The 18,843-nt window shown below is 50.6% G+C and overlaps 1 protein-coding gene across 5 annotated transcripts in view; it reads right to left on the bottom strand.

Annotated features, from left to right (window-relative positions):
• ankzf1 (ankyrin repeat and zinc finger peptidyl tRNA hydrolase 1) overlaps nt 1-18,843 on the bottom strand; it is a 50,335-nt gene that overhangs the window by 5,132 nt on the left and 26,360 nt on the right. For all 5 annotated transcript variants that reach the window (XM_067981195.1, XM_067981196.1, XM_067981197.1 and 2 more), the window contains 6 exons: nt 16,173-16,395; nt 13,828-13,926; nt 6,343-6,507; nt 5,343-5,489; nt 3,265-3,733; nt 761-872 (listed from right to left, as the gene is read on the bottom strand). In XM_067981195.1, the coding sequence (XP_067837296.1) occupies nt 761-872; nt 3,265-3,733; nt 5,343-5,489; nt 6,343-6,507; nt 13,828-13,926; nt 16,173-16,395 (1,215 nt within the window). The remainder of the gene's footprint in view (nt 1-760; nt 873-3,264; nt 3,734-5,342; nt 5,490-6,342; nt 6,508-13,827; nt 13,927-16,172; nt 16,396-18,843) is intronic.

The following is an 18,843-nucleotide window of genomic DNA, read 5'->3' as shown; positions in this document are numbered from 1 at the left end:
GGGTATAATATCCTGATATAATAACACCCCGTTACTGGGTATAATATCCCAATATAATAACACACCGTTACTGGGTATAATATCCCAATATAATAACACACCGTTACTGGGTATAATATCCCAATATAATAACACCCCGTTACTGGGTATAATATCCTGATATAACACACTGTTACTGGGTATAATATCCTGATATAATAACACCCCGTTACTGGGTATAATATCCCAATATAATAACACACCGTTACTGGGTATAATATCCCAATATAATAACACACCGTTACTGGGTATAATATCCCAATATAATAACACCCCGTTACTGGGTATAATATCCCAATATAATAACACCCCGTTACTGGGTATAATATCCTGATATAACACACTGTTACTGGGTATAATATCCTGATATAATAACACCCCGTTACTGGGTATAATATCCCAATATAATAACACACCGTTACTGGGTATAATATCCCAATATAATAACACACCGTTACTGGGTATAATATCCCAATATAATAACACCCCGTTACTGGGTATAATATCCCAATATAATAACACACCGTTACTGGGTATAATATCCTGATATAATAACACACTGTTACTGGGTATAATATCCTGATATAATAACACACCGTTACTGGGTATAATATCCCAATATAATAACACACCGTTACTGGGTATAATATCCTGATATAATAACACCCCATAACTGGGTATAATATCCCTGTAATTGATCATCTTGATGCTTTGCTTCTACCTGTGCTTTTCCGTAGTCGTATCTCCCTGGGTGGTCTGCCATGTATCTGCGAAATTCGTTCCTCGTATCTTTGTCAGCGGAAACTGCGTAAGCTGACTGGCCCCGTTTATCCCTGCAAAATACACACATAAACAAGGACCCCCAGAAACAACCACTGGTTAACAGAGTCCCCCAGAAACAACAGTCATTAACAGAGACCCCCAGAAAGAACCACTGGTTAACAGAGACCCCCAGAAACAACAGTGGTAAACAGAGACCCCCAGAAACAACTACTGGTTAACAGAGACCCCCAGAAACAACAGTCATTAACAGAGACCCCCAGAAAGAACCACTGGTTAACAGAGACCCCCAGAAACAACAGTCATAAACACAGACCCCCAGAGACAACACTGGTAAACAGAGACCCCCCCAGAGATAACACTGGTAAACAGAGACCCCCCCCAGAGATAACACTGGTAAACAGAGACCCCCAGAGACAACAGTCGTAAACAGAGACCCCCAGAGACAACAGTCGTAAACAGAGACCGCCAGAAGCAACAGTCGTAAACAGAGCCCCCCAGAAGCAACAGTCGTAAACAGAGACCCCCAGAGACAACACTGGTAAACAGAGACCCCCAGAAGCAACAGTTGTAAGCAGAGACCCCCAGAGACAACAGTCGTAAACAGAGACTCCCAGAGACAACAGTCGTAAACAGAGACTCCCAGAGACAACAGTCGTAAACAGAGACCCCCAGAAACAACAGTCGTAAACAGAGACCCCCAGAAACAACAGTCGTAAACAGAGACCCCCAGAAACAACAGTCGTAAACAGAGACCCCCAGAAACAGGACATGAAGCTGGATGTCAGTTCCCTGGATCAATTGTATTCATGTTACAACAACAGCAAACAGTCTTCACTCCAGGGCAAGATGCCACAAAGAGCAACATGACAAATGATTTGAAAAGTGCCGTGAGCTCAGAACCGAGAACGGGGCCTCGGTTTAATTTTTCATCTGCAGCGCTGACCCTCAGACAGTGCGGCGCTCCCTCGGCGCTGACCCTCAGACAGTGCGGCGCTCCCTCGGCGCTGACCCTCAGACAGTGCGGCGCTCCCTCGGCGCTGACCCTCAGACAGAGCGGCGTTCCCTCGGCGCTGACCTTCAGACAGTGCGGCGCTCCCTCGGCGCTGACCCTCAGACAGTGCGGCGTTCCCTCGGCGCTGACCTTCCGACAGTGCGGCGCTCCCTCGGTGCTGACCCTCACAGTGCGGCGCTCCCTCGGTGCTGACCTTCCGACAGTGCGGCGCTCCCTCGGCGCTGACCCTCAGACAGTGCGGCGCTCCCTCGGCGCTGACCCTCAGACAGTGCGGCGCTCCCTCGGTGCTGACCCTCACAGTGCGGCGCTCCCTCGTGCTGACCTTCCGACAGTGCGGTGCTCCCTCGGCGCTGACCCTCAGACAGTGCGGCGCTCCCTCGGCGCTGCACTGGAGTACCAGCCTGGATTATGGGGCTCAAGTCTCTGGAGTGGGGCTTGGACCCATGACCTCCTGACTCAGAGGCGAGAGTTTGAGCGGAGCTGATGCACAGCAGACACCCTGAGCAATTTGCCGAGGTAAGTATCTGGTCTCTCACACGAAGGAAGGAGAGTGGGGCACCAAGGGGGAGGTGTCTCCAGTGAAACCCCTGCCCCAGGAGTCAGCGAGTTCGGAAGAGTGTGAGAATTGGAAGCGGGACCTTGTATGCTGCAATGATAAACATTTGGACGACTCATGCGGTGCCCGGCGCCGGTGACTTTCATTATGGAATCATACAGGAGGCCATTCGGCCCATCGTGCCTGTGCCGGCTCTTTGAAAGAGCTATCCAATTAGTCCCACTCCCCTGCTCTTTCCCCATAGGCCTGCAAATGTTCTCCCTTCAAGTATTTATCCAATTCCCTTTTGAAAGTTATTATTGAATCTGCTTCCACCGCCCTTTCAGGCAGCGCATTCCAGATCAGAGCAACTCGCTGCGTAAAAAAATGTTTCCTCATCTCCCCTCTGCCTCTTTTGCCGATCACCTTAAATCTGTGTCCTCTGGTTACCGACCCTCCTGTTACTGGAAACAGTTTCTCCTTATTTACTCTATCAAAACCATTCATGATTTTGAACACCTCGATCAAATCTCCCCTTCACCTTCTCTGTTCTGAGAACAATCCCAGCTTCTCCACATAACTGAAGTCCCTCATAGAAAAGAAAATAGGAGCAGGAGTAGGTCATTTGAGCCTGCTCCGCCATTCAACATGATCATGGCTGATCCTCTATCTCAATACCATATTCCCGCTCTCTCCTCATATCCCTTGATGCCTTTTGTGTCTAGAAATCTACCTAGCTCCTTCTCATCTGTGGAATCATTCTAGTGAATCTCTGCTGCACCCTCTCTAAGGCCTTGACATCCTTCCTAAAGTGTGGTGCCCAGAATTGAACACAATACTCCAGCTGGGGCCTAACCAGTGTTTGATAAAGGTTTAGCTCGGTGGGTGGTCTCACCTGATGACGGGGTCACAGCCGGAATCCATCAGGAGACGGAGGACTGTACGCTGGCCAGCAGCCGCTGCCACATGGAGCAGGGTGAACCCTGCCTCATCCAGCGGTTCACTCAACATGGTCGCTGTAGCCAATCCAGGCAGCGAATCATCATCCCCAGGGGGTCCTGTACCCACACTGTCCTCCCCCGGGGATCCTGAGCTGAGACGATGCAGTTTGTCTGGTGTGTGACGCTCCGTGCCCGACTGGCTCTCTACGTCATGTCTCGTTAGACCGTGGGTCTCCGTTCCTCGCTCCTGGTGGGTTTGCGTTACGCTCTCTGCCGCCTGACGCGAAGAGTTAGTCTCGCCGGAGAGGTCCAGCTCCGTGACGCGAGTCGGGAGCACGTGGCGCAGTAACTCCCGCAGCTGCTCCACATTGCCAGTCTGACATCCGGTGTACAGCTCGTTCCTCACTCGATACCACTCCCTCTCTGCAAAATACAAAGCTTTTCATCTCATTCCAATGCTCTCCTGGCCGGCCTCCCATCTTCCACCCTCCATAAACTTCAGCTCATCCAAAACTCTGCTGCCCCGTATCCGAACTCGCACCAACTCCTGTTCTCCCATCACCCCCCTGTGCTCGCTGACCGACAATGGCTCCTGGTCCAGGAACACCTCAATTTTAAAATCCTCATCTGTGTTTTTAAATCCCTCCATTGCCCTCACCCCTCCCTATCTCTGTAACCTCATTCAGCCCTACAACCCTCCGAGATCTCTGCGCTCCTCCAATTCCGGCCTCTTGCGCATTCCCGATTCCCATCGCTCCACCATTGGCGGCCGTGCCTTCAGCTGCCTGGGCCCTGAGCTCTGGAATTCCCTCCCTAAACCTCTCTCCCTCCCTCTCCTCCTTTAAGATGCTCTTTAAAACCCACCTCTTTGACCAAGCTTTTGGTCACCTGTCCTAATATCTCCTTATTTGGCTCGGTGTTAAATTGTTTCTGATAATCGCTCCTGTGAAGCGTCTTGGGAGGTTTCACAACGTAAAGGTGCGAAATAATTGCAGATTGTTCTTGTTTTCACTTGGGTCCCTCTGCCTCCTGCTTCCAACTTCTCCCCATATCCCTCAATCCCACCTACCCACCTTCTACCCCCCGGCCCCCGACCCCGCCGTCTCCCCCCCCCCCGTCCCCCGCCGTCTCCCCCCCCCTTCCCCTCCGTCTCCCCACCCCCCCCGTCCCCCGCCGTCTCCCCCCCCCTTCCCCTGCCGTCTCCCCCCCCCTTCCCCTCCGTCTCCCCACCCCCCCCCGTCCCCTCCGTCTCCCCTTCCCCCGACCCCGACGTCTCCCTTCCCCCGACGTCTCCCCCCCCACCCCCCGTCTCCCCACAATCCTCAATTCCATGTCTCTCTTGAACACATCTAATTGCCATTTGACCCCCCATTCACATTGTGCCCTGCAGTGTCACTGAGATTATTTCTCAGTTGAATTGCGCTTTGGATAAGAATCTCCCCCTCCAACTCCTCTCTTACTCTCAATCTCCTCATTTTAAACCTTTGTTCCCGTGATTTCACCACAGGGAACTCTTAGACTGGATGCACTCTGTCCAGTCCCTCCCTGGCCTTGGGGATTTTAATCTTAGTTTTTCTTCTGGTATGGGGAGTAGGTGGGATTGAGGGATATGGGGAGTAGGTGGGATTGAGGGATATGGGGAGTAGGTGGGATTGAGGGATATGGGGAGTAGGTGGGATTGAGGGATATGGGGAGTAGGTGGGATTGAGGGATATGGGGAGTAGGTGGGATTGAGGGATTGAGGAATATGGGGAGTAGGTGGGATTGAGGGATATGGGGAGTAGGTGGGTAGGTGGGATTGAGGGATATGGGGAGTAGGTGGGTAGGTGGGATTGAGGGATATGGGGAGTAGGTGGGTAGGTGGGATTGAGGGATATGGGGAGTAGGTGGGTAGGTGGGATTGAGGGATATGGGGAGTAGGTGGGTAGGTGGGACTAATCTGTGAAAAGGGAGGGGCCTGTTGGCTCAGGACTTCCAGCTCCGTGTGGGGCATTTACTGAAAGAGGATGGTGCAGATTTCTTTTCAGGATACCTTCAAGTGGGCAGGCAGGGCTCGCTCGGTTATTTCTTGGCTGTTTCTTTGTCTGGTCCTTTGCTTTAGTTGAAAACTGCTCGGTCTCAGGAACAGCAGTTTGCGAACTCTCGGTCTGTGTCATCTCATCATCAGGAGTGTTCGGTGCTGCACAAACAAAACATGCTCAGAATCGCAAGATACAGAGTAAAGCTCCCTCTACACTGTCCCATCAAACACTCCCAGGGCAGGTACAGCACGGGTTAGATACAGAGTAAAGCTCCCTCTACACTGTCCCATCAAACACTCCCAGGGCAGGTACAGCACGGGTTAGATACAGAGTAAAGCTCCCTCTACACTGTCCCATCAAACACTCCCAGGGCAGGTACAGCACGGGTTAGATACAGAGTAAAGCTCCCTCTACACTGTCCCATCAAACACTCCCAGGGCAGGTACAGCACGGGTTAGATACAGAGTAAAGCTCCCTCTACACTGTCCCATCAAACACTCCCAGGGCAGGTACAGCACGGGTTAGATACAGAGTAAAGCTCCCTCCACACTGTCCCATCAAACACTCCCAGGGCAGGTACAGCACGGGTTAGATACAGAGTAAAGCTCCCTCCACACTGTCCCATCAAACACTCCCAGGGCAGGTACAGCACGGGTTAGATACAGAGTAAAGCTCCCTCTACACTGTCCCATCAAACACTCCCAGGGCAGGTACAGCACGGGTTAGATACAGAGTAAAGCTCCCTCTACACTGTCCCATCAAACACTCCCAGGGCAGGTACAGCACGGGTTAGATACAGAGTAAAGCTCCCTCCACACTGTCCCATCAAACACTCCCAGGGCAGGTACAGCACGGGTTAGATACAGAGTAAAGCTCCCTCCACACTGTCCCATCAAACACTCCCAGGGCAGGTACAGCACGGGTTAGATACAGAGTAAAGCTCCCTCTACACTGTCCCATCAAACACTCCCAGGGCAGGTACAGCACGGGTTAGATACAGAGTTATCTTACCTCCCGTCCGCTTTGTCTCCTCCCTACAATCCATCTTCTTTTTCTTTTTCCTTTTCTTTTTTGGTGACACTTCGAATTCCCGGAGGTCCAACGTTCCCAGAGTTTCTTCCACCAATTCCAGGGAACATGGTAAATCAGCAGCATCTACAGTAAGTTCGTCACGATCTGTAGGTCAAGAATACAAAGGTGACAGTTACACACACTAGGGAGTACAGCCTGTGTACCCGGAGAGAGTACAGCCCCTGTACTCAGTGTAAAGATATTTCGCTCCCCCCGGGGCCGCCCCTCCGACCGAGCAGCGCTCCCCCCCCGGGCCGCCCCACCGACCGAGCAGCGCTCCCCCCCCGGGGCCGCCCCTCCGACCGAGCAGCGCTCCCCCCCCGGGGCCGCCCCTCCGACCGAGCAGCGCTCCCCCCCTGGGGCCGCCCCTCCGACCGAGCAGCGCTCCCCCCCTGGGGCCGCCCCTCCGACCGAGCAGCGCTCCCCCCCCGGGGCCGCCCCTCCGACCGAGCAACGCTCTTTCAGTACTGCACTGGGAGTGTCAGCCTGGATTTTGCGCTAAGTCTCTGGAATGAGGATCGAACACACGACCTTCAGACACGAGGGGCTTGTCACGAAATCCCCAACCATAAGAAATAATATTTCCCTATTCACTATCAAAGTGATTTGTAATTTTGAAATCCTCTATTGAATATCCTCTTAACCTTCTCCGCTCCAGTACCTCAAGATTAGACAGAATGAACAGCACAGAATCAGGCCAATCGGCCCAACGAGTCAATGCCGGTGTTTATGCTCCACACGAGCCTCCTCCCTATTTCATCTCACACCATTAGTCTTTTTTTTCTTATTCTCGGGATGTGGGTGTTGCTGGCGAGGCCGGCATTTATTGCCCATTCCCTAATTGCCCTTGAGAAGGTGGTGGTGAGCCGCCTTCTTGAACCGCTGCAGTCCGTGTGGTGAAGGTTCTCCCACAGTGCTGTTAGGAAGGGAGTTCCAGGATTTTGACCCAGCGACGATGAAGGAACGGCGATATATTTCCAAGTCGGGATGGTGTGTGACTTGGAGGGGAACGTGCAGGTGGTGTTGTTCCCATGTGCCTGCTGCTCTTGTCCTTCTAGGTGGTAGAGGTCGCGGGTTTGGGAGGTGCTGTCGAAGAAGCCTTGGTGAGTTGCTGCAGTGCATCCTGTGGATGGTACACACTGCAGCCACGGTGCGCCGGTGGTGAAGGGAGTGAATGTTTAGGGTGGTGGATGGGGTGCCAATCAAGTGGGCTGCATTGTCCTGGATGGTGTCGAGCTTCTTGAGTGTTGTTTGAGCTGCACTCATCCAGGCAAGTGGAGAGTATTCCATCACACTCCTGACTTGTGCCTTGTAGATGGTGGAAAGGCTTTGGGGAGTCAGGAGGTGAGTCACCCGCTGCAGAATACCCAGCCTCTGACCTGCTCTTGTACTCTCAGTATTTATGTGGTTGGTCCAGTTAAGTTTTTGGTCAATGGTGACCCCCAGGATGTTGATGGTGGGGGATTTGGCAATGGTAATGCCGTTGAATGTCAGGGGGAGGTGGTTAGACACTCTTGTTGGAGATGGTCATTGCCTGGCACTTGTCTGGCGCAAATGTTACTTGCCACTTATCAGCCCAAGCCTGGATGTTGTCCAGGTCTTGCTGCATGCGGGCTCGGACTGCTTCATTATTTGAGGGGTTGCGAATGGAACTGAACACTGTGCAGTCATCAGCGAACATCCCCATTTCTGACCTTATGATGGAGGGAAGGTCACTGATGAAGCAGCTGAAGATGGTTGGGCCTAGGACACTGCCCTGAGGAACTCCTGCAGCAATGTCCTGGGGCTGAGATGATTGGCCTCCAACAACCACTACCATCTTCCTTTGTGCTGGGTATGAATCCAGCCACTGGAGAGTTTTCCCCCTGATTACCACTGACTTCAATTTTACGAGGGCTCCTTGGTGCCACACTCTTCTCATAACTGCAGTCTTCTCGTGAAGACAAATATAGGTCCCATACAGTCAGAAACGGGAGAATTTATAATGGGGAACAAGGAAATGGCAGAGAATTAAACAAATACTTTGGTTCTGTCTTCACGGAAGAGGACACAAATAACTTCCCAGAAATGCTAGGGAACCAAGGATGTAAGTGAGGAATTAAAGGAAATTAAGAACATAAGAAATAGGAGCAGGAGTAGGCCAATCGGCCCCTCGAGCCTGCTCCGCCATTCAATAAGATCATGGCTGATCTGATCCTAACCTCAAATCTAAATTCATGTCCAATTTCCTGCCCGCTCCCCGTAACCCCTAATTCCCTTTACTTCTAGGAAACTGTCTATTTCTGTTTTAAATTTATTTAATGATGTAGCTTCCACAGCTTCCTGGGGCAGCAAATTCCACAGACCTACTACCCTCTGAGTGAAGAAGTTTCTCCTCATCTCAGTTTTGAAAGAGCAGCTCCTTATTCTAAGATTATGCCCCCTCGTTCTAGTTTCACCCATCCTTGGGAACATCCTTACCGCATCCACCCGATCAAGACCCTTCACAATCTTATATGTTTCAATAAGATCGCCTCTCATTCTTCTGAACTCCAATGAGTAGAGTCCCAATCTACTCAACCTCTCCTCATATGGCCGCCCCCTCATCCCCGGGATTAACCGAGTGAACCTTTTTTGTACTGCCTCGAGAGCAAGTATGTCTTTTCTTAAGTATGGATACCAAAACTGTATGCAGTATTCGAGGTGCGTTCTCACCAATACCTTATATAACTGCAGCAATACCTCCCTGTTTTGATATTCTATCCCCCCGAGCAATTAAAGCCAACATTCCGTTGGCCTTCTTGATCACCTGCTGCACCTGCATACTAACTTTTTGATTTTCTTGCACTAGGACCCCCAGATCCCTTTGTACTGCAGTACTTTCCAGTTTCTTGCCATTAAGATAATAACTTGCTCTCTGATTTTTCCTGCCAAAGTGCATAACCTCACATTTTCCAATATTGTATTGCATCTGCCAAATCTCCGCCCACTCACCCAGCCTGTCTATATCCCCTTGTAGGTTTTTTATGTCCTCCTCACTCTCTACTTTCCCTCCCATCTTTGTATCATCTGCAAACTTTGATATGTTACACTCGGTCCCCTCCTCCAAATCGTTAATATAGATTGTAAAGAGTTGGGGACCCAGCACCGACCCCTGTGGAACACCACTGGCTACTGGTTGCCAGTCTGAGAATGAACCATTTATCCCAACTCTCTGCTTCCTGTTAGATAACCAATCCTTCACCCATGCCAGAATATTACCCCCAATCCAGTGATTCTTTATCTTGAGCAATAATCTTTTATGTGGCACCTTGTCGAATGCCTTCTAGTATTAGTAAAAATAGTGCTGGAGAAATGAATGAGTCTGAAAGCCGATAAATCCCCAGGGCCTGATAATCTGCATCCCAGAGTATTAAAAGAGGTAGCCATGGAAATAGTGGATGCATTAGTTGTCATCTTCCAAAATTCTATAGATTATGGAACAGTTCCTGCAGATTGGAGGGTGGCAAATGTAACCCCACTATTTAAAAAAGGAGGGAGAGAAAACAGGGAACTACGGACTGGTTAGCCTAACATCAGTAGTAGGGAAAATGCTAGAGTCTATTATAAAGGATTTGATAACAGGACACTTAGAAAATATCAACAAGATTAGGCAAAGTCAACATGGATTTATGAAAGGGAAATCATGTTTGACAAACATACTGGAGATTTTTTGATGATTTTGGGGAAAGAGAGCGCTGTTCTGTTGGGACAGACTACACCTGAACCATGCAGGGACCAGAGTTCTAGCGCATCGAATAACTAGGGAGGTAGATAGGGCTTTAAACTAAATAATTGGGGGAGGGTCCCGGTGGAGAGAAATCTAGAATGCGAAAGAGAAAAGACAAAGAAGCAGTGCAGGAAAGTGATTGGGGCATGGATAACCAGATTGTGTCAGGAAAGGACAGAGCGTACAAACAAAAGACAACAAATAGGGCCTGAGTAAGGAAAAATGATAATAAGACAAATAGGGCCATAGTACAGAAAAATGTTAAGATGTCTAAAAATGTTAAAAAGACAAGTCTAAAGGCACTGTATCTGAATGCACAAAGCATTCATAATAAGGTAGACGAATTAACAGCGCAAATAAATGTAAACGGATATGATATAATTGCGATTACAGAGACATGGCTGCAGGGTGACCAAGGCTGGGGGCTGAATATCCAAGGGTCTTCGATATTTAGGAAGGACAAGCAAAAAGGAAAAGGAGGTGGGGTGGTGTTGTTAGTAAAGGATGAAATCAGAGCAATAGTGAGAAAGGATATTGGCTCAGAAAATCAAGATGTAGAATCAGTGTGGGTGGAGTTAAGAAGCACCAAGGGGCAGAAAACACTGGTGGGATTTGTCTATAGGCCTCCAAATAGTCGTGGTAATGTAGGGGATGGGATCAAACAGGAAATTAGAGATGCATGTAACAAGGATACCACAGTAATCATGGGTGGCTTTAATCTACATATAGACTGGCCAAACCAAATTAGCAATAATACTGCAGAGGATGAATTCCTGGAGAGTGTACGAGATGGTTTTTTAGACCAGTACGTTGAGGAGCCAACCAGGGAACAGGCTATCCTGGATTGGGTATCGTGTAATGAGAAGGGGTTAATTAATAATCTTGTGCGGGGTCCTTTAGGGAAGAGTGACCATAACATGATAGAATTCTTCATTAAGATGGAAAGTGAAGTAGTCCAATCCAAAACTAGGGTCCTAAATCTAAACAAAGGAAACTATGAAGGTATGAGGAGTGAGTTGGCTATGATGGATTGGGAAGCTTCATTAAAAGGCATGACGGTGGATAGGCAATGGCTGACATTTAAGGAACGAATGCATGAATTGCAACAATTATACATTCCTTTCTGGCAGAAAAACACAAAAGGAAAAGCGGCCCAACCATGGCTTACAAAAGAAATTAAGGATAGTATTAGATCCAAAGAGGAGTCACATAAAGTTGCCAGAAAAAGTAGCAAGCCTGAGGATTGGGAGCAGTTTAGAATTCAGCAGAAAAGGACCAAGAGATTGATTAAGAGGGGAAAAATAGAGTATGAGAGTAAACCTGCAAGGAACATAAAAGTGGACTGTAAAAGCTTCTACAACAATGTAAAAAGAAAAAGATTAGTGAAGACAAATGTAGGTCCCTTACAGTCAGAAACGGGAGAATTTATAATGGGGAACAGGGAAATGGCAGAGCAATTAAACAAATACTTTGGTTCTGTCTTCACGGAAGAGGACACAAATAACTTCCCAGAAATACTAGGGAACCAAGGGACTAGTGAGAAGGAGGAATTAAAGGCAATTAGTATTAGTAAAAAAATAGTGCTGGAGAAATTAATGGGACTGAAAGCTGATAAATCCCCAGGGCCTGAGAATCTGCATCCCAGAGTATTTAAAGAGGTAGCCATGGAAATAGTGGATGCATTAGTTGTCATCTTCCAAAATTCTATAGATTATGGAACAGTTCCTGCAGATTGGAGGGTGGCAAATGTAATCCCACTATTTAAAATAAGGAGAGAGAAAACAGGGAACTCCAGACCGGTTAGCCTAACATCAGTAGTAGGGAAAATGCTAGAGTCCATTATAAAGGATGTGATAACAGGACACTTAGAAAATATCAACAGGATTAGACAAAGTCAACATGGATTTATGAAAGGGAAATCATGTTTGACAAACCTACTGGAGTTTTTTGAGGATGTAATTGGTAGAACAGATAAGGGAGAACCAGTGGATGTGGTTTATTTGGATTTTCAGAAGGCCTTTGATAAAGTCCCACAGAAGAGGTTAGTGTACAAAATTGAAGCACATGGGATTGGGGGGAATATACTGACATGGATTGAAAATTGGTTAACAGACAGGAAACAGAGAGTAGGAATAAATGGGTCTTTTTCAGGTTGGCAGACAGTGACTAGTGGCGTACCGCAGGGATCAGTGCTTGGGCCCCAGCTATTCACAATATATATCAATGATTTGGATGAGGGAACCAAATGCAATATTTCCAAGTTTGCTGATGACACAAAACTAGGTGGGATCGTGAGTTGTGAGGAGGATGCAAAGAGGTTTCAAGGCAATTTAGACAAGTTGAGTGAGTGGGCAAATACATGGCAGATGCAGTATAATGTGGATAAATGTGAAGTTATCCACTTCGGAAGGAAAAACAGAAAGGCAGAGTATTATTTAAATGGTGATAGATTGGGAAATCTTGATGTTCAAAGGGACCTGGGTGTCCTTGTATAGCATTCACTGAAAGCAAACATGCAGGTGCAGCAAGCAGTTAGGAAGGCAAATGGTATGTTGGCCTTCATTGCAAGAGGATTTGAGTACAGGAGCAAGGATGTCTTACTGCAGTTATACAGGGCCTTGGTGAGACCACACCTGGATATTGTGTGCAGTTTTGGTCTCCTTACCTAAGAAAGGATATACTTGCCATAGAGGGAGTGCAGCGAAGGTTCACCAGACTGATTCCTGGGATGGCAGGACTGTCGTATGAGGAGAGATTGGGTCGACTCGGCCTGTATTCACTCGAGTTTAGAAGAATGAGAGGGGATCTCATTGAAACATATAAAATTCTGACAGGGCTAGACAGACTGGATGCAGGGAGGATGTTTCTCCTGGCTGGGGGGTCCAGAACGAGGGGTCACAGTCTCAGGATACGGGGTCGGACATTTAGGACTGAGATGAGGAGAAATTTCTTCACTGAGGGTGGTGAACCTGTGGAATTCTCTACCACAGAAGGCTGTGGAGGCCAAGTCACTGAATATATTTAAGAAGGAGCTAGATAGATTTCTAGACACAAAAGGCATCAAGGGGTATGGGGAGAGAACGGGAATATGGTATTGAGATACAGGATCAGCCATGATCTTATTGAATGGTGGAGCAGGCTCGAAGGGCCGAATGGCCTACTCCTGCTCCTATTTTTTATGTTTCCCATCCCTGGCATCATCCTGGTACATTTACGCGGTACTCTCTCTATGACTTCAATGTGCTTTCGGGGCCAAAAACTGCACACAGTGTCCATCTGTGGTCTAACCGGTGTTTTATGTAAACTTATCTTTACTTCTTTACTCTTGTGCACCAGCCCATATTTATAAAACTCAAGATGTTGTCTTTATCTACCTGCACTTTCGAGGAGTTATATATTTCAACCCCGGGGTGTCTCTTCATCCACACCTCTCAGTGTCTTTCCATCGAGCGTTCACTCCCGTTCCTTGGGATTCCTCGCAGAATCTATCACCTCACACTCACCCACATTAATCCGTACCTGCCTCCTGTCTGCCCAATCCACCAACCTGTGTCTGGGGTTTGGAACTTGTTTCCAGTCCTCACTGTTTGCCAAACCCTCCACACTTGTGTCATTAGAAAACGTTGAATTTGATACCTCGGCAAATACATGAAGTACATTAAACTCCTGCTTCTCACCATCGCTCACGGAACCCGAGTCCTCTTCCGCAGCTTTCAGCTTCACCTTCCAATCTCTCCTCTCGGGGCTGTGGATAGTGGCGATATCCATGTCCTTCACTACAAGGAACAAAAGTGAACTGTAGTTATTTGTGAGGCTCACCGTATCTCCCCACGGTGGAGAGCGTTCCCCGGGCCGAGCCCGGTTACACAGGGCTCACCGTATCTCCCCATGGTGGAGAGCGTTCCCCGGGCTGTGCCCGGTTACACAGGGCTCACCGTATCTCCCCACGGTGGAGAGCGTTCCCCGGGCCGAGCCCGGTTACACAGGGCTCACCGTATCTCCCCACGGTGGAGAGCGTTCCCCGGGCCGTGCCCGGTTACACAGGGCTCACCGTATCTCCCCACGGTGGAGAGCGTTCCCCGGGCCGAGCCCGGTTACACAGGGCTCACCGTATCTCCCCACGGTGGAGAGCGTTCCCCGGGCCGTGCCCGGTTACACAGGGCTCACCGTATCTCCCCACGGTGGAGAGCGTTCCCCGGGCCGTGCCCGGTTACACAGGGCTCACCGTATCTCCCCACGGTGGAGAGCGTTCCCCGGGCCGTGCCCGGTTACACAGGGCTCACCGTATCTCCCCACGGTGGAGAGCGTTCCCCGGGCCGTGCCCGGTTACACAGGGCTCACCGTATCTCCCCACGGTGGAGAGCGTTCCCCGGGCCGTGCCCGGTTACACAGGGCTCACTGTATCTCCCCACGGTGGAGAGCGTTCCCCGGGCCGAGCCCGGTTACACAGGGCTCACCGTATCTCCCCACGGTGGAGAGCGTTCCCCGGGCCGAGCCCGGTTACACAGGGCTCACCGTATCTCCCCACGGTGGAGAGCGTTCCCCGGGCCGAGCCCGGTTACACAGGGCTCACCGTATCTCCCCACGGTGGAGAGCGTTCCCCGGGCCGAGCCCGGTTACACAGGGCTCACCGTATCTCCCCACGGTGGAGAGCGTTCCCTGGGCCGTGCCTGGTTACACAGGGCTCACCGTATCTCCCCACGGTGGAGAGCGTTCCCTGGGCCGTGCCTGGTTACACAGGGCTCACCGTATCTCCCCACGGTGGAGAGCGTTCCCCGGGCTGTGCCCGGTTACACAGGGCTCACCGTATCTCCCCACGGTGGAGAGCGTTCCCCGGGCCGTGCCCGGTTACACAGGGCTCACTGTATCTCCCCACGGTGGAGAGCGTTCCCCGGGCCGAGCCCGGTTACACAGGGCTCACCGTATCTCCCCACGGTGGAGAGCGTTCCCCGGGCCGAGCCCGGTTACACAGGGCTCACCGTATCTCCCCACGGTGGAGAGCGTTCCCCGGGCCGAGCCCGGTTACACAGGGCTCACCGTATCTCCCCACGGTGGAGAGCGTTCCCCGGGCCGAGCCCGGTTACACAGGGCTCACCGTATCTCCCCACGGTGGAGAGCGTTCCCTGGGCCGTGCCTGGTTACACAGGGCTCACCGTATCTCCCCACGGTGGAGAGCGTTCCCTGGGCCGTGCCTGGTTACACAGGGCTCACCGTATCTCCCCACGGTGGAGAGCGTTCCCCGGGCTGTGCCCGGTTACACAGGGCTCACCGTATCTCCCCACGGTGGAGAGCGTTCCCTGGGCCGAGCCCGGTTACACAGGGCTCACCGTATCTCCCCATGGTGGAGAGCGTTCCCCGGGCCGAGCCCGGTTACACAGGGCTCACCGTATCTCCCCACGGTGGAGAGCGTTCCCTGGGCCGTGCCCAGTTACACAGGGCTCACCGTATCTCCCCACGGTGGAGAGCGTTCCCCGGGCCGAGCCCGGTTACACAGGGCTCACCGTATCTCCCCATGGTGGAGAGCGTTCCCCGGGCCGAGCCCGGTTACACAGGGCTCACCGTATCTCCCCACGGTGGAGAGCGTTCCCCGGGCCGAGCCCGGTTACACAGGGCTCACCGTATCTCCCCACGGTGGAGAGCGTTCCCTGGGCCGTGCCCAGTTACACAGGGCTCACCGTATCTCCCCACGGTGGAGAGCGTTCCCCGGGCCGAGCCCGGTTACACAGGGCTCACCGTATCTCCCCACGGTGGAGAGCCTTCCCTGGGCCGTGCCCAGTTACACAGGGCTCACCGTATCTCCCCACGGTGGAGAGCGTTCCCCGGGCCGAGCCCGGTTACACAGGGCTCACCGTATCTCCCCACGGTGGACAGCGTTCCCCGGGCCGAGCCCGGTTACACAGGGCTCACCGTATCTCCCCGCGGTGGACAGCGTTCCCCGGGCCGTGTCGTTACACAGGGCTCACCGTATCTCCCCCACGGTGGAGAGGGTTACCCAGGCCGTGCCTGGTTACGGTGTGTTTACCGTAGATCTCCATGGTGGAGAGGGTTCCATGGACCCGTTTCACTTCTTTGAACGTGGCTCTCCTGGTGGGGAAGGGAATGGTCCTCAGGCGTTCGTCACTCTGGTTCAGGGATGGTGGTTTCCCGCTGAAGAAGATGCTCTTGTTGTAACTGGGAGCTCGGAGGAAGATGGCGCTGGCCAATTGCAGTGACTCAGACCAGCTCTCCAATAAATCCTGAACTTCCTGCAGCCACAAAACCCGCAAAACAAAGCAAAAGGTTTATAATAAAAAATCACTGTTACAACCCGACTCATAGAATACAGTACAGAAGGCCATACGGCCCCTCGAGCCTGCTCCACCATTCAATCAGATCATGGCTGGTCTTCGACCTCAACTAGGAGTACAGGTTCTTAGCTCCTTGAAAGTGGAGTCACAGGTGGATAGGGTGGTCATAGAGTCATAGAGTTATACAGCACGGATAGAGGCCCTTCGGCCCATCGTGTCCGCGCCGGCCATCAAGCCCTGTCTACTCTAATCCCATATTCCAGCATTTGGTCCGTAGCCTTGTATGCTATGGCATTTCAAGTGCTCATCCAAATGCTTCTTGAATGTTGTGAGGGTTCCTGCCTCCACAACCCTTTCAGGCAGTGAGTTCCAGACTCCAACCACCCTCTGGGTGAAAAAGTTCTTTCTCAAATCCCCTCTAAACCTCCCGCCTTTTACCTTGAATCTATGTCCCCTTGTTATAGAACCCTCAACGAAGGGAAAAAGCTCCTTAGTATCCATCCTATCTGTGCCCCTCATAATTTTGTACACCTCAATCATGTCCCCCCTCAGCCTCCTCTGCTCCAAGGAAAACAAACCCAATCTTCCCAGTCTCTCTTCATAGCTGAAGCACTCCAGCCCTGGTAACATCCTGGTGAATCTCCTCTGCACCCTCTCCAAAGCGATCACATCCTTCCTGTAGTGTGGCGACCAGAACTGCACACAGTACTCCAGCTGTGGTCTAACCAGTGTTTTATACAGCTCCATCATAACCTCCTTGCTCTTATATTCTATGCCTCGGCTAATAAAGGCAAGTATCCCATATGCCTTCTTTACCACCTTATCTACCTGTTCCGCCACCTTCAGGGATCTGTGAACTTGCACACCAAGATCCCTCTGACCCTCTGTCTTGCCTAGGGTCCTCCCATTCATTGTGTATTCCCTTGCCTTGTTAGTCCCTCCAAAGTGCATCACCTCGCACTTTTCCGGGTTAAATTCCATTTGCCACTGTTCCGCCCATCTGACCAACCCATCTATATCGTCCTGCAGACTGAGGCTATCCTCCTCGCTATTTACCACCCTACCAATTTTTGTATCATCAGTGAACTTACTGATCATACCTTTTACATTCATATCCAAGTCATTAATGTAGACCACAAACAGCAAGGGACCCAGCACCGATCCCTGTGGTACCCCACTGGCCACAGGCTTCCAGTCACAAAAACAACCTTCGACCATCACCCTCTGCCTTCTGCCACTAAGCCAGTTTTGTATCCAAAGTGCCAAGGCACCCTGGATTCCATGGGCTCGTACCTTCTTGACCAGTCTCCTGTGCGGGACTTTATCGAAGGCCTTACTGAAATCCATGTATACCACATCCACTGCGTTACCCTCATCCACACGCCTAGTCACCCCCTCAAAAAATTCAATCAAATTAGTCAGACATGATCTTCCCTTGACAAAGCCATGTTGACTATCCCTGATTAATCCTTGCTTCTCCAAGTGGAGACTAATTTTGTCCTTCAGAATTTTTTCCAATAATTTTCCTACCACTGATGTTAGGCTCACTGGCCTGTAGTTCCCCGGTTTTTCCCTACTCCCCTTCTTGAATAACGGTACTACATTAGCGGTTCTCCAGTCCTCTGGCACATCCCCTGTGGCCAGAGAGGTTCTGAATATATGTGTTAGAGCCCCCGCAATCTCCTCCTTTGCCTCACACAGTAGCCTGGGATACATTTCGTATCCTGGGGATTTATCCATTTTTAGGCCTGCTAAAACCGCCAATACCTCCTCCCGCTCGATGTTAATATGTTCGAGTATATCACAGTCCCCCTGCCATATTTCTATGTCGACATCGTCCTTCTCCATAGTGAAAACAGATGCAAAAAATTCATTTAGAACCCCTCCTACATCTGCCGGCTCCACACACAGATTGCCATTTTTGTCCCTAATGGGCCCTATTTTTTCCCTAGTCATCCTCTTACCCTTAATATACTTATAAAACATCTTAGGATTTTCCTTTATTTTGCTCGCCAGTGTTATTTCATGGCCCCTCCTTGATCTCCTAATTTCTTTTTTAAGTATCCCCCTGCACTTTTTGTACTCCTCTAGGGCTTCCTCCGTCTTTAGCCTTTTGTATCTGCCAAAAGCCCTCCTTTTTTTCCTAATCCATTCTCGTATATCCCCTGACATCCAAGGTTCCCTGGAGTTCTTGGAACCACCCTTGAGCTTTACGGGAACATGTTGCCATTGTATGGTCTCAATCTCCCTCCTGAAAGACTCCCATTGCTCCGATGCGGATGGTGAAGGCGGCATTCGGCATGCTTGGTTTCATTGGTCAGAACATTGAATGCAGGAGTTGGGATGTCTTGTTGAAGTTGTACAGGGCATTGGTGAGGCCACACTTGGAATACTGTGTACAGTTCT

The sequence above is a fragment of the Heptranchias perlo genome, unplaced genomic scaffold (genome assembly GCF_035084215.1).
Source record: "Heptranchias perlo isolate sHepPer1 unplaced genomic scaffold, sHepPer1.hap1 HAP1_SCAFFOLD_689, whole genome shotgun sequence".
Taxonomy (NCBI): domain Eukaryota; kingdom Metazoa; phylum Chordata; class Chondrichthyes; order Hexanchiformes; family Hexanchidae; genus Heptranchias; species Heptranchias perlo.
Note: the sequence above shows the minus strand (reverse complement) of the source record. Positions and strands in the feature narration are given on the sequence as shown.